Genomic DNA, 14,468 nt, shown 5'->3' on the forward strand with positions numbered 1-14,468 from the left:
TGCCGGATTCCAAGGAGGCCTTATCGCGATTGTCGTCTGCATCGAACGACGTAGGAGGGTGGACGACTCCAATGCAAATTGCACCATTTCCATTCTTTTTTCTTTTTCCTCTCGTCTTTCCGTCTCTCTTTGCGTCTCCCTTCGAGTTCAGATCGTTTCTTTTTCTTCGATCTTCCTCTCTCTCTTTCTCTCCCTTTTTCCTTCTTTACAATTCCGATCGAAAGGTTTTGAGCGATACACGTGTGGGCGGTTTTGAGAGAAGGTGTTCGAGTTTAGGCGATTTTTCTGACGTCAGAGATCTCCATCGACGCTTTAGAGGATCACCTGCGAGAGTGTGTATGAACAAGAAAGAAAAAGAAAAAGAGAAAGAAAGAGAAAGAGAAAGAGAAAGAGAAAGAGAAAGAAAAACTTTCTCCCCGACGATGATCGGTCGGCACTCGCTGACGAGTGGGAGAAAAAAAAGGAGGGGAGGATCTCCGTGAGGACCTCCACGGAGGTCCATCGGAGAGGGCTCCCCGGCAAGGACGACGAACGATGACTGTTACGAGTGCAAACAACAATTTGATGCCGCGCCGAGACGGGCCCCGTGCGTTATTTATTTTGGTACGTCTAGACGCCAGATTGTCTGTCCGTACGTCCGACTCTCGCGACGGAGGATTCGGAGCTGACGTCAGCAGCCGTTGCACCGCGCGGACATTCGGCGGACTCGCTTGGGATCAAATTGCATTCCCTCCCCTCTCCCCTTTTTCTTCTACCTCTCTCTCTCTCTCTCTCTCACTCTTTCTCTTTCTCTTTCTCTTTCTCTGTTTCGTTCCTGTCTCTCCATCTCCTTCCGTCTCTTTATCCCTTCCTTCCTTTTTCCTTTCTTTGTCCCTTTCTTTACTCCTCCCAACCTCCTCTCACGTTCTTTTCTATCTCCCTCTTTCTCCTCCCTTCCCCTCTTTCTTTCTCTCTTTGTCTCTCATCTCAACCATACGCATCCTCCGTGTTGCGCGTGCGACGCATCCAGCGCAACGGGATGCACTTCGAGCACACACGTGCCCATTGGCGCCGCCTTTCCTTGCGAATCCTCCACGATCCTCCATTACTTACACGTGGAACAAAACCACTCCATACTCTTTCTTTCTTTCGTTAGAACGGAGAAAGGGAAAATGATTAAAAAGGAAATCCCCTTCTCTGTGATAATAATGGTTACTTTTATCACTGAGATATTCCCGTGTACGCTAAGGGAGTTCGTTTCTTTTTACTCGAATTTCGTTGAATCAAATCGATAATTCGTATAGATCTATCGGTCTACGCCAATGTCGATAGCTACCGATAACTCTGACTAACTGGACGTGACAAAAGGGTGGTGAATGCGTCATTTCGTTCCTGATCGACTTGTTTACCACCTCACGAATTCGACCCTGACATGCTCGGCGAATAATTCGTTTCTTCTTCTGGTATTAGACATCTTTGCTTCATCGATACGATCCTGTGAATGTGAAACGGAAGAAGAATGGACGTTAGTGTAAGAAGAAAAAGGAAAAGAAGAAGAAGAAGAAGAAGAAAAACAAGAAGAAGAGGAGGAGGAGGAAGGAGAAAAAGAATATAACGATGATGATGACTAGGAACGAAAGAAAAACGTCAAGAAAAGATTCGAGACGCGGTACGCCGCACTTCCGGCATATCCAGACAAGAAAGAGAGATAGAGAAAGAGTGAGAGAGAGTGAGAAAGAGAGAAAGAGAAAGAGAGAACTACCTCGAGAGGATTTATTTTAACCGTTCGGACCTTCGAAAGGCTAGTATTAGCCGACCGTTAGGTGGCCGGCCAGACGGTGCGGACCACTTTTGGAGGACCGAATTCTTTAACCCAATTTTCGCGTTTTACGGCGTCACGCTAATTTAACGTCCAGCTAGTATCCTAAAAATATATTTCTCCTACCGTTCGTTCGTTCCTTCGTTCGTTCTTATATTCAGTTCCTTCTCTACAAATTGCAACGAATGAATGTGTGCGAGGAGAATCTTATTTAAATTATGACTGACACCTGAGGAAGGATGGGTGGAGTCATAGGAAGGAACAAGGGGAGAGGGCAGAGTCCTAAGTATTTACATACTTTCCAAGAAGTTTCTTGGTAATCGGGTGTGTATCATCGCGAAAGAAGAGAAGAGAAAGACGGAATAATCCTGTTAATGATATCGTTCGTCTCGTTCTCTAAGGATTAGAATTTAATGGACGACTTTATTCTAATGAACGACGATTATTCTATATAACATCGATAAAGTAATAAATCGAAAATTAATTAAGATCGTTCCGACGTATTTAAAACGTCATTAGAATGTATAAAAAAGAAAAGAAAAAAAAAAAAAACAGGATTTCGATCACACAAATCAAAAAAGGAAAAAGAAAAGAGAAGAAAGAAGAAAAGAGATCTGTCAATTAAAAATATTAATTAACGATAGATGTTAATTCACCAAACGAGATTAGATTTCGAGTAATAATTCGAGAGAAAATTAATTAATTCGAAAATAGATTAGAGAATTTAGGAAAGAATTTCGTTCTTAATGGGAACTAGTTGATTTATCTCAATCTCCACCCCCTTTTTCTTCTTCTCTTTCTTCTTCTTCTTCTTCTTCTTCTTCTTCTTCTTCTTCTTCTTCCTCCTCCTCTTGCTCCTCCTTCTTCTGCTCCTTCTCCTCCTCCTCCTCCTCTTCCTCTTCTTTTAGGACCCACTTCGTTTCTCGGACGGGCGCGCGCCGCCGTGCGCGCATGGCATTTTCACGCGCGCACGCGGAGGCTGCATTTATTAAAAGCGATACATTATGATTCAAAGATCATATCTTTCGATTCGTCTAGACAAAGCGGAGAGGGGGACACCTTATAAAATCGTACGTCGGCTGCCCCTGAAATCATTGTACGAACGCCAACGCGACTTTTCGCTTCTCGCTAATTTTTTTTCTTTTTGTACTTTTATGTTTATCTACCCCTTCGGAAGGTATCGGTATTACGATAAGATAAAAGAAGAGAAAAGAAAAATAAGAGAAAAAGGACTCGACGATTAATAAAGAATTTCAACGAATTTCAAAGATTCGAAAGGTGAAGATTCGAGTGAAATCGAGAAACTTTAGAGCGAACGGAATCGAAGTGACTGTCCACTCGATTTCGAAGGAGAAAACAAAAGGAAAGAAGAGAAAAGAAAAAAGAAAAGGGAAACAAGAATAAGGGGAAGAGGTAAAGAGAAAGAAGTGGGAGAAAGATTTTCGGGAGGAAGAAGAAGAAGAAGAAGAAGAAGAAGAAGAAGAAGAAGAAGAAGAAGAGGAAGGAGAAAAAGAAGAAGAAGAAGAAGAAGGAGAAAAAGCAGAAGAAGAAGAAGAGGAGGAGGAGGAGGAGGAGGAGGAGGAGGAAGAAGAGGAGGAGGAGGAGGAAGAGACACACGTTCGAAAGGGTCTCTCTTCTACGTAGAAGACACCGGGTGGAGGCGAGAAGACGAGAGGGAGAGAAACCTCGGCAAAAGGGAGGGGAGAAAGAGAAGCAGAAAGAGAGAGAGAGAGATAGAAGGAGAAGAGAGAGATAGAAGGAGAAAGAGAAAGAGAAAGAGAGAGAGAGAGAGAGAGAGAGAGAGAGAGAGTGAGAGAGAGAGGAGGAGGAGGAGTCATCGTAGTAACACCGGCACCGTCTCCTCTCTCGCGGCTTCGTGCTTGTCTCGGAATTAGTGAGTAGACAGAATTATGTCCGTGAGGAAGGCGGCACTACGTCTCAGTCGAGACCTACTGCTCGGCCGGTGCACACGCACATAAAGAGAGAGAGAAAGAGAAAAATAGATAAAAAGAGAGAGAGAGAGAGAGAGAGAAGTAATAGATAAAGATAGAAAAAGAAGCTAAATAAACTCTTTGGCACTCTTCCCTAACTCGCAGGAATATCACGGTTACCTTTTCTCTCGTGACTTAGACTAGTCCGAGAAGTTCGAGACGAATGAACTAAAAAGAGTGAAAGAGAAGCAACGCGACTACATTCGCCTGGTGGACCACAATCGTACGACATCAGTTTTGGTAACGCTTGCGTTGGAGACCGAGTGTTCCTCTTTCACGTGGTGCTTCCGAAGTTCTCGGCACGCGCTCTAATGTACGCGCAAGCGCGCACACTTTCGATCCAGATCGAATAAGAGTACTCTTCTAAAAGTAATAAAAGAGAAAGAGAGGGATAGAGAAAGAGAGAGAGAGAGAGAGAGAGAGAGATAAAAAGAGAGAGAAAGATAGAGAGGGAAAGAGAGAGAGATAGAGTTATATATAGAAAGAGAATGCTCTTCGAATCATTGCTGAGTTGACGAGATAGGTACATTCTGTCTATGTAATTTGAGATTCGAAATATACGACGAGATTTGGTAAAGATTTGGAAAAGATGAGGTCGAGGTGGTCAATCGTTTTGTTGCTGGTGATGAACATCGTTGTTTGTGGTTGGTCTCATCAGCATCAACATCATCATCGTCGTCGTCATACACCGAATAGTAGTAGTAGTAGTAGTAACAGTAATAGTAGTAGTAATAGTAATAATAGTAATAGTAGTAGCAGCAGTAGTAATAGTAATATTAGTTACAATAGTAAAGAACATCTCGAGGAAAGGATAAACAATTTTGAGAGGAACGACGATGATGTACCAATGAGTATAAGTGAAAAAACCAGGAAAAGTTTGAAGTTAGAAGAGGGAAAAGTTTCGGTACCGTTCAGCGCACGTAGGCTTGAGAAAATGTTGGAAAAAGCTATAGTGAAGATAATAACGGGTGATCTTAGTACAGCCGATATGATATTGCTGAAAAGTTTGAATTATAGTTTGGATGAGGTACTCGCGATTCGCGAGTACGAGCTTGGTAAGAAGAAGGAAGAGGAGAAAAGACGGGAGGAGAGGATCAAATTCGAAAGGGAAAGGCACAGACCTAAGGGGAAACATTTCGAGGACGGAAAGAATTCGATGGAATTCGATTTGTCTAAATACGAAAAGAAGAAAAGGGAAAAGATCCAAGAGAAATCGACGTACGACGAGGATTTCGATTTCGATGCTTACAATCGACAGGCAGTGATGGATTACGAGAATCTAGCCTCGAAAATGGAACTCCAACAGACTTGGTCCGATCCTAATATCTCCGATTACGATGATAATGCGAAGGAATCGAAGGAAAAACGTCCGATGGATAAGAACAACAACAACAAAAACAAAAACAACAACAACGATGATGATAATGATGATGATGATGATGACGACGACGACGACGACGATGGCAACTCGTCGCCTGAGAATTTCCATCGTAATTTCGACAAGGCTATGGAACCGCACGTGATATTCAAGATACGTTACGACGATTCCGAATTCGATTCATCAGGTTCCGACGAAAAGTCTAGGATACCAAGAAAACAGGTGGATCGTGCCTTTCCGAGAGTTCCGAAATATCGTGGATCGTCTTATTTGAAACAAAATTCATTAACAAACACTGGCAATTCCTTTCACAGTTCGACCACCGTCACTTCTTCTTCTTCTCCTTTTTCCTCTACTTCTTCGTCTTCATCATCATCATCATCATCATCATCATCATCATCATCATCATCATCATCTTCATCTTCGCCATCCTCGATTCCTGTAGTTTATCGATTGGACGATCTCAACCTAGCAAAGTTGGATTACTTGGGCAAACCGAATCGTCTTGATCCAACCAATCCCGTGGAAATTCGAGGAACTAATACAAAGAATTCTATTGACGTGAAAAATGTTACTTTGTCGGAAGGATCTCGTGATATCGTTGATAGCAATGTCACCAACGAACTGGAATCGAGAAACGAAAATTCAACGAACAGAACGAACGACCGGGATACCTCGAAATTGTCGGTCAAACGTATCAGCGAATACGAAGGATTGGAATGGGTCGAAGACGACGTTTATCGAGTGATACCGTCGCTAGCCGATTCTCTCGCGGATTACGAGAATGTAGAAGACGAGAACGAACCATTGGAATACGAGGACGAAGCTCCTCCAAATTATGAACGTAATTCTACTAGCTTCGAGGAAAATGAGAACGACACTGCCGAGTATCAAAACGACACTCCCGAATCGGTAAAACTTTTCATGGCTAACACCAATTTAACATCGATGGACAATCAATCCTTTTCGTCCTATCAGCAATTGGCTCTGGCTCATCGACGAGAGTAAGTTATCATAATCGTTTCTTGTTTTTTTTCGTTCTTTTTGCGTACGAATAAGAAAAAAGCCAATTTCTTTATCTTCACCTTATTGTCAATAATAAATGCAAATATATAGATATAGATATATATTATTGAGAATAATATTATCAATGATTATAAAAGATTTTCTATTAACAATGATCATCCTTTCATAATAACATTTAGATATATAGATATCTTTTTCGTACGCAAATCGATAGTATTCACTCGATGTAATAATAATTCTCGATTCATCACGTGCTACGCTTTGCGATGTTGCGTGCGCAACATTGATATTCACAAATTGTGCTTTTTCGTCTTTTAGAGGAAACCTAACATCAACCTTCGACAGGTAAGCCTCAGTTGAGGCTAAAATATCAGCCGCGTTGGTAAGGGATATCGTGTGCCATGTTACATCTTTGTCTTTGTTTCTTATTTTTTTTCCTCCTCTTCTCTCTTTCTTTTTTTATTCCTTTTATTCTTCATCGTTCTCTTCACTTTACTCTTTTCATTATTATTTTCAAGTGTGTTATAATTCTATGCTTGCTTTGCCATATCGAATGATTTTCTAATTAAAATTATTGCGAGTTATTTCAAACTAGCTGCGAACTTTCTGAATATAAAATTTATAGTGACACAAGATATCTTATAAGAGACAAAAATTAACCAAGCTTGTAACTTTGACGACGTTAAACATACAACTTTCGTTGAGAAACTCCGACATTTATTTCGATCGTTTTCGATGCAACCACCAATCCGCGCACGCTTCGTAGACTTTTACTGCACACGATATTTATTCGCGCACGTGCGCGAAACGCCGCGATAGATCGTTAAAACGACGAATCGGAAGGCACGCGTGATCGCTCGCGCGCATTCGAATCCGCGGGACGTTTAGAGTAGACGACGACGACGACAACGACGACGACGACGACGACGTTCTCCTCGAAACGTTGCCCCCGTCATGTAAAAATATCTCAATGGAACATAAAAAACAAAAAAAAGAAACTCATGGAAAAAATAGGAACCATCTCGTTTCCTTTTCGATCTTTTTCTCTTTGCTTTGCATTCTTTTAATTTAAGTAAAATTAGATGAGAGAGGGAGAGATTAAATTTGTCAGCTTTTTTATAAATTTTATTATAGGCCCGTACGATTAATTATGTTTACGAATTGATACATGTGATATTAAAATGTTTAAAACTTTAATTGGATAATTAAATACATTATGAATTAAAAATTTTATTGCTCATAATGTGTTTCTTACATTACAGAGAATATCAATTCATTTGTTGTTCCTATCCGCAATGTGTCAATTAAAATTATTCATTACGAATTTCATGGAATGAAATCAATCAATTTCAAACAATTTCTCTAACGTATCTTTTTTATAACGATTAAATCATAATAACCTATGATATAATTCGACATTGATTACCGTAGAAAAAGAAATAAAAAAAGAAGAAAAGAAACACAAGCAAGAAAAATAAAAAAAAAAATAAAAAAAACAAATGGGAAAGTTGACGACGCGTGTCCCATTGAAAAAGAAAAGTAATGATCTTTTCGACAAAAAAACCGGACGGTGTTTGTGACGCTATAAAAAAAAAAAGAACGAAGAAATTAAAAAAAAAAAAAAAGAAAAAAGAAAAAGAAACAGAAAAAAAAGAAGAAGAAGAAGAAGAAAAGAAAAACAAGAAAGCAAAAAAAGATCAGGATTTCGCGGTGGAGACTCGGCAAACCAGTTACGTTATAGCGAACGTCCACGTGCGGATTTTTTATCTTCGACTTCTCTCACCTTCTTTTATTCATTCCTTTTTTTCTCTTTTCCTCTTTTTTTCGTTTTCTTTGAAGTCGAGCCGAGAACTGCGCTTCGTGATTTTTTTCGTTCGTCGCGGATTTGAAAAAGAGGAAAAAAGAGAAAAAGAAAGGAGATGCACGTATATTTTCTCCTTCTTTTCCTTCTTCTTTTCCGAAACTAAAGGAAAGAAATCATAATAGGGATAAGAAGAGGGTAAGTCGTGGTGATGGTGATGGTAATGGTGATGGTAATGGTGGTTGGTAAGAGAAGGCTGGTGGATAGGTGATTATAGAAGGAAGAAGGGGCGAAGAGGTCGAAGAGGGTGGACGGTCTGGAAGGGGTGAAAGAGGGGGAGGTAAAGAAAGGAGACAGACTCATCTCAGGTAGCTTAAGGAAGGACACGCGTGGTGGAATTTCCCTGGCTCTGTCGGAGTCTAGCTGCGTTTTTAAATCGTCTTCCTCTTGGCCGACCTCCTCCCGCGCGGTCGGGTAAGCGCGCGAGAGGCCTTTCTTTTATTTTATTAAGTCTAGACGCGTAAATGCATTCGTGTCGGCACTGGCGTAGCCTCTCTCTCTCTCTCTCTTTCTCTCTCTTGCTCTCTCTTGCTCTCTCTTTTATATAAAAGAAATCGAAACATTTCTAATTAGGATATGTTTTCGATCAAAGTTTTGTTCGTCGAAGGAAAAAGAGTTTAGCCGAGTTTAATATTACGCGATCGTACAAAAATATTTGTGTAACACAACGCGCGTCGATAATATCAAGGATTGATTAAAGTTTTATTAATTATTACTTTCGTGATACCTTTTTATGAAGAAGAGTGATCGACGGAGACAGAGAGAAAGAAATAATTCAAATGACAAATATCTTGACGCATATATAGAAGGATATATATATATATATATATATATATATATATATATATATATATATACATTTAAAACGTATTTAAAACATAAAGTTTTAATCGAGTGGAAATATGATCAAGATCAATGATCATCAGCTGTTAATGATTATTCAAAGAAAAAAGAACAGAGACGAACCTAACGAAAGATACAAGGATACAACGAACGAAGATTTCTCGAGCAAGAAAGAGAGAAAAAAAGAGAAAGAAAGAGAGAAAGAGAAAGACTGAGAGAGAGTAGGAGGGATAGGAGAGAGAGAGAGAGAGAGAGAGAGAGAGAGAGAAAGAGAAAGAGAAAGAGAGGGAAAGAGAGAGAGAGAGAGAGAGAGAGAGAGAGAGAGAGGACGCACGTCTCAGGCTGCGATTTATGCGTCTGTTCTTTTTCGCGACAGTCATAATAGTAATCGAGAACCGTCGTTTGCATACTTAAACGCAGTCTGGCCAGCCGAGTTGAGCACCCTCGTAATAACCGAGTGTCTAGTCGGACTGCAGTTAGGCTGTTCTCTTACGACGTTATGTAACACATTTCAATTTAATGCGCTGACCTTGTCTATGCGTCTCTCTTCCTACGTGAACGCAGACGGATCGACGGTACGAGAAAGAGAGAGAGAGAGAGAGAGAGAGAGAGAGAGAGAGAGAGAGAGAGAGAGAGAAAAGGATAGAGAAGGAAGTTTCGAGTGACTTCATCCCAACCCTCGTCAACGAGCGATGCATGTTGCATTTTTTTTTCTTTCTCCTTTCTTTCTTCCTTTTTCGATGCACCGATTATAACCTGTCCCGATATCCATCTCGTTCTCCTCATAATTTTTACCTGAGATTGTTCCTGTTTCTTAAAGTAGCTAGACCAGAGCGAGTCTCTATCTTGTAAAAGTGTTACTTTTTGTTTGTTTGTTTGTTTATTTGTTAAATTTTTTTTTTTTTGCTTTCTTTCCACATCCACGAACTCGTAAATTTCTTCGTCTTTCTCCCTCTGTTTTCCTTTTTTTCTTTTTCTTTCTCTTCATCGACCGAAAGTTTCTAATTCCAATTCGACAATTTTTAATGTGTTATCTTATGTCTCCTAATTTAATAGAGAGAGAGAAAGAAAGAGAGAAAGGAGAAAGAGAGAAAGAAAGAGAGAGATAGAGAGAGAAAAAAAGAAAGAAAGAAAAAAAATTACGGTATCTTCGTAATCCTACCGGATCCGTTCTCATGTTCGACGACGGCCTCCAGACTGACTCTCCTCGCGAGTCCTCTTTCCCAGACCAGACGGTAGTCAGACGAGGCACGTACGCAACGAGACGGCGTAGAATGCGTGACTTGGACGCGACTAGATCAACGAGCATGCCTAGAATCGTACCTAAGAAGTAGTAGAGATTTCGTCCTAAGATTTCTTACAACTTTCTTCCTCTTTTTTAGTTTTTACGAGAAACCAAAGAAAATTTCTTTTTCTTTCTTTCTTTCTTTCTTTCTTTCTTTCTTTCTCTCTTTCGTCTTTCTCTCTTTCTCCCTCTCTAATCCTTTTTATTTTTCAAAAGGAAGGAAAAGAAAGGGGAAGAAAAGGAAAGGAAAAAAAGAAAAGAAAAGAAAAGAAAAGAAAAGATAAGAAGGACTTAAGAATTCTTTCACGTTGTTCACCTTCTTTCAAACTCGAAGCGTAACATTTTTCTCCTTATCTTTGACCAAAAGAAAATTCTTTTATGCGGGTGGAGGTCGTTGACGTGGCATCGGCTCGAGTTTAACCCTTATAACGACGATCGTAACGTTTCTCTGCATGTTTCTAAATACCTGTGTGTCTTCTTTGTGTACTCTATACATACCTATCAAATATTCTCTCTCTCTCTCTCTCTTTCTCTCTCATAGCAATCTTATCTCGAGAGAAAGGTGCTTGTATAAATACCGACCAAGCTACCAGTCTTCTTCTTCTTCTTCTTCTTCTTCTTCTTCTTCTTCTTCTTTTTCCTCCTCCTCCTCCTCCTTCTCTTCTTCTTCTTCTTCTTTTTTGCATCTCATAATACAGATAAAAATCTGTCTCTCGTTACCGAGCTCGTAAAAAGAAGAAAACAAAAAGAGGAAGGAGAAAAAAACAGAATAGAAAAACAAAAAGAAAAGAACACATTATAAAATGAACGCAACGATGATGAATCACGTTGACTTATCAACGTTCAAGCTATAATAAATAATAATAACAACAATGATAATGACAATAATAACAATAATAATAATCATCAGAATTATTTTCTAAAACTCGAAAATTCAAACGATGGCCGTAGGAAGAAGGACGTGGAATGCAAATCGAGACGAGTCCTGAGACTCCTTCGAGATTCGAGGCGCGGCCTCGGAACGGCTGCATTCGTGTCTGCGTTAGCTCTTACGCGCACAATCTCTCTCTCCCTCTCTCTCTCTCTCTCTCTCTCTCTCTCTCTCTCTCTCTCTCACACACACACACACACACACACACACATTTATATATATCTTAAGACATTTCAAAGAGAAAGAGAAAGAGAAAGAGAAAGAAAACTGATCGGGGTGCCGATATCTTCACTGTCCGTCTAGCCGCTGTCTAGAGCGTATAATAAATGACTCGGACCTATAGCCTGTAGCCTCTTTCTAGGTCACTGACCATCGTTGCCTGCCTGTCTGACTGCCTGACTGCCTGCCTGACTGCCTGACTGCCTGCCTGCCTGACTGCTTGCTTGTCTGATTGTCTGCTTGCTTGCTTGCTTCCTTGCTTGCTTGCTTGCTTGTCTGCTTGCCTGACTGCCTACAATAGCGTCATAGCACACGGAAGTCCTCGTAAATAGTTTCTAGAGGTGAAGATTTTCGCAGCTCGGCGTGCACGTAATTGCTGTTTCATAATCGAGCTCGAAAATCTTTGATAGAGATAACCTATTACATTCGTAGACGGACACTCGATGCGACTTGTGATCTTCCTTTCTTTCTCTCTTTGTATGTGTATGTATGTCCTCTTATTTTTAGATTTTTTTTAATCGTCTTTCTTTCTTTTCTTTTCTTTCTCTTTTTATTTATTTATTTTTTTTTTTCGACCAATGAGAATCTTTTTATTTTAACACGTTTTTATCAATCGATATTTTTAATCATCCGATATTTTACTCTAATAGATAAACGCTCTTGTGATACTAATGAAGCGGGTTATTCCTTTTTCTGTTTTTTTTTTTTTTTTTTTTTATAATCAATAAATAAGCGAAAGGAGATTTGTATCAGTGCATAGTCCTTTTAATCAACGAGAAAATGATAATGTTTTGATAATATTTTGATAAGATTGATTTTCGTTGAGAGGATTATGACTACGGTACGAATTAACAAATGTCGTATATGTAAAACTTTTATGTTATATTCTCTAATGGATTCTTTAACGAAGTAATATTAATAACTTTGTTATGGAAATTGTTTAGCTGCTGTGCTTCTTGCTGTTCATAAAAACGCTTGGCATGTCATTCCCATTCTCTCGTTCGATCTCATGCTCTTGTCTTTTTTTTCTACTTCTTTTTTTTTTTTTTTTTGTTTTATTTTTGCGAGTATCAAAATTCGTATTAATCAGAAATATTTTTCTTTACAGTCAAGGCCAGAAAGCGATCGAAGATATAAAATCAAGAGTACTGGCACTAACAGGAAGGTTCAACCTAAGCTCGAACGCGAATAAGGTTCAACGCGAAAGGCTGACCATGTTCTCGCCTACGTGTGAGTAATCTAATCGCTCATCTAATCGTCTCGAGAACGAAGAGGATATATATTTCAGTCTCGCCAATGGGGAAATTCGTTAACGTGTGACAGGTCAAACGCCGCGTAACACGGATCAGGAAGCTTGGGCCGACCCGTTCTCGATGAACATGCACTTTCAATTGAATCTGACGTCGGGCGAGCACGTGGTCGCTGCGAAATTGAGGATCTACAAGTTGCCACAGGAGAATCTGACGTCGTCGATATCAAGTACGAGTGGTGGTAGCGTCGTTGACGAACAAGAAGAGGAGGATGAGAAGAAGATCAGAATATCGGTGTACTATTACACGAAAACGTTGAGGAAGCATCGAGGTAAGGGACCGGTCACGATTTAACTTTTTTCGCCGTTCATTTTGTTGTTTACATTCTTTCCACATAATTCCCTTTCTTATTTCTTCCTATCGAAAAAATCTTCCCGATCATCATCCCGCCTCAAAAAAAAAAAAGAAAAAAAGAAAAAAAAACATTCTATAAAAGATTCAACGAACCTCAACCTTCCATACGTGTATTCGTAGCAAAGAAACGTTTGATGGACTCTTTGGTGACGCCATTAACGAACGAGGGTACGCACTTGGCACTAGACGTACGACAAGGACTCAGATTTTGGAGGCTAACCCCAAGAAATCCACATGGTAACGGCAGCAATCACGGCCTGGTAATTCAGGTGGAGGATCAGGATGGTCGACCGCTCAAACCGGCCCTTTACATTCAGGAGCCGTCTTGCTCGAACGGCGACGACGATCAGAAGGCATGTGAGTGTGTGACCTAACAGTACTAACTCCCGCATTTTTTTTTCTTTTTTCTACTTCTACTTTTTCTTTTTGTTCTTTTTCTTCTTCTTCTTCTTCTTCTTCTTCATCTTGCCTTATAATTTTTTATTTCTCTCTTTCTGTTTCTTTGCCTGTGAGATTTTTCATCTGATAATTAATGACGTGTGCCAATAACCACTTAATCGATTTTTCCTTTCCTTTTCTCTCTTTCTTTCGTGGTATCGATCGAAAGAAGAAAAAGGATCGTTTCGATGTTTCGTTTCATCGTTTTTCGTCTGCATGTCTCGTGTAATATATACTTACATATCCACGCACACACACACACACACACACACACACACACACACACACAGAAACACATATATATACATATACATACGTAAGTTTCGTGTTCTCTGCTCCTTTGGAATATGCATTTTTTGCTTTTTTTTTGTATTTTGTACTTTTTTTTTTTATTTTATATACTTCCTTTCCTCTCTTCTTTTTCTTTTTCTTTTTAAAACACCAAACTTCTTCTTCTTCTTCTTCTTCTTCTTCTTCTTCTTCTTCTTCTTTCTTCTTCTTCTACTTCTCTCCCAGGCTCCCTTCGACTTACAAATGTAATTGGGCTTTTCTTTTATTTTTTTACAGACCACCACTTACCTGCACTTTTCGTCCGAGCCTGTACTCGTTACGTTCGCGTCGTAAACGGCGAAACGGTCACGTACGTGAATTGCAGGCACTAAAGGTGCCGGCGAGTAGCCAGGGTTGATGATTACGATGGTTCAAGAAGAAAAGAAGGTGGAGAAAGAGAAGGAAAAGGAGGAGAAAAAGAAGAAGGAGGAGGAGATGATACGAGACAACGAAAAATCGTGTTTAAACAAACGTTCACGTTTTCTCGTCGGGACTACTCGCTCCAACAAACTCTATATTTCATATTTTTCTAAATGATTGAACTTTCGATCATTTCGATCAAATTCAATTTATAGAAGAACTATATATATATATATATATATATATATATATATAGTATGTATATATATTATATATATGTATGTATGTATATATATATGTATATGTATATATGTGTGTATATATATATATATATATATATATAT

The 14,468-nt window shown here is 39.5% G+C and overlaps 1 protein-coding gene across 3 annotated transcripts; it reads left to right on the top strand.

Annotated features, from left to right (window-relative positions):
* The first annotated feature begins 3,378 nt into the window (after nt 1-3,378).
* On the top strand, nt 3,379-14,175 carry LOC122626875 (uncharacterized protein DDB_G0284459-like). Of its 3 annotated transcripts, none has more exons than XM_043807357.1 (6): nt 3,379-6,171; nt 6,512-6,538; nt 12,441-12,562; nt 12,656-12,913; nt 13,117-13,353; nt 14,002-14,175. In XM_043807357.1, the coding sequence occupies exons 1-6, from the start codon at nt 4,379-4,381 to the stop codon at nt 14,094-14,096; spliced, it is 2,532 nt and encodes an 843-aa protein (XP_043663292.1). In that variant the 5' UTR covers nt 3,379-4,378; the 3' UTR covers nt 14,097-14,175. The 3 variants fall into 3 exon arrangements, with proteins under 3 accessions (XP_043663292.1, XP_043663314.1, XP_043663303.1); XM_043807379.1 differs by having other exon boundaries at nt 13,117-13,349; XM_043807368.1 differs by lacking the exon at nt 6,512-6,538 and having other exon boundaries at nt 3,380-6,171.
* Nucleotides 14,176-14,468: the final 293 nt, after the last annotated feature.

This window comes from Vespula pensylvanica, chromosome 1, assembly GCF_014466175.1.
Source record: "Vespula pensylvanica isolate Volc-1 chromosome 1, ASM1446617v1, whole genome shotgun sequence".
NCBI lineage: Eukaryota > Metazoa > Arthropoda > Insecta > Hymenoptera > Vespidae > Vespula > Vespula pensylvanica.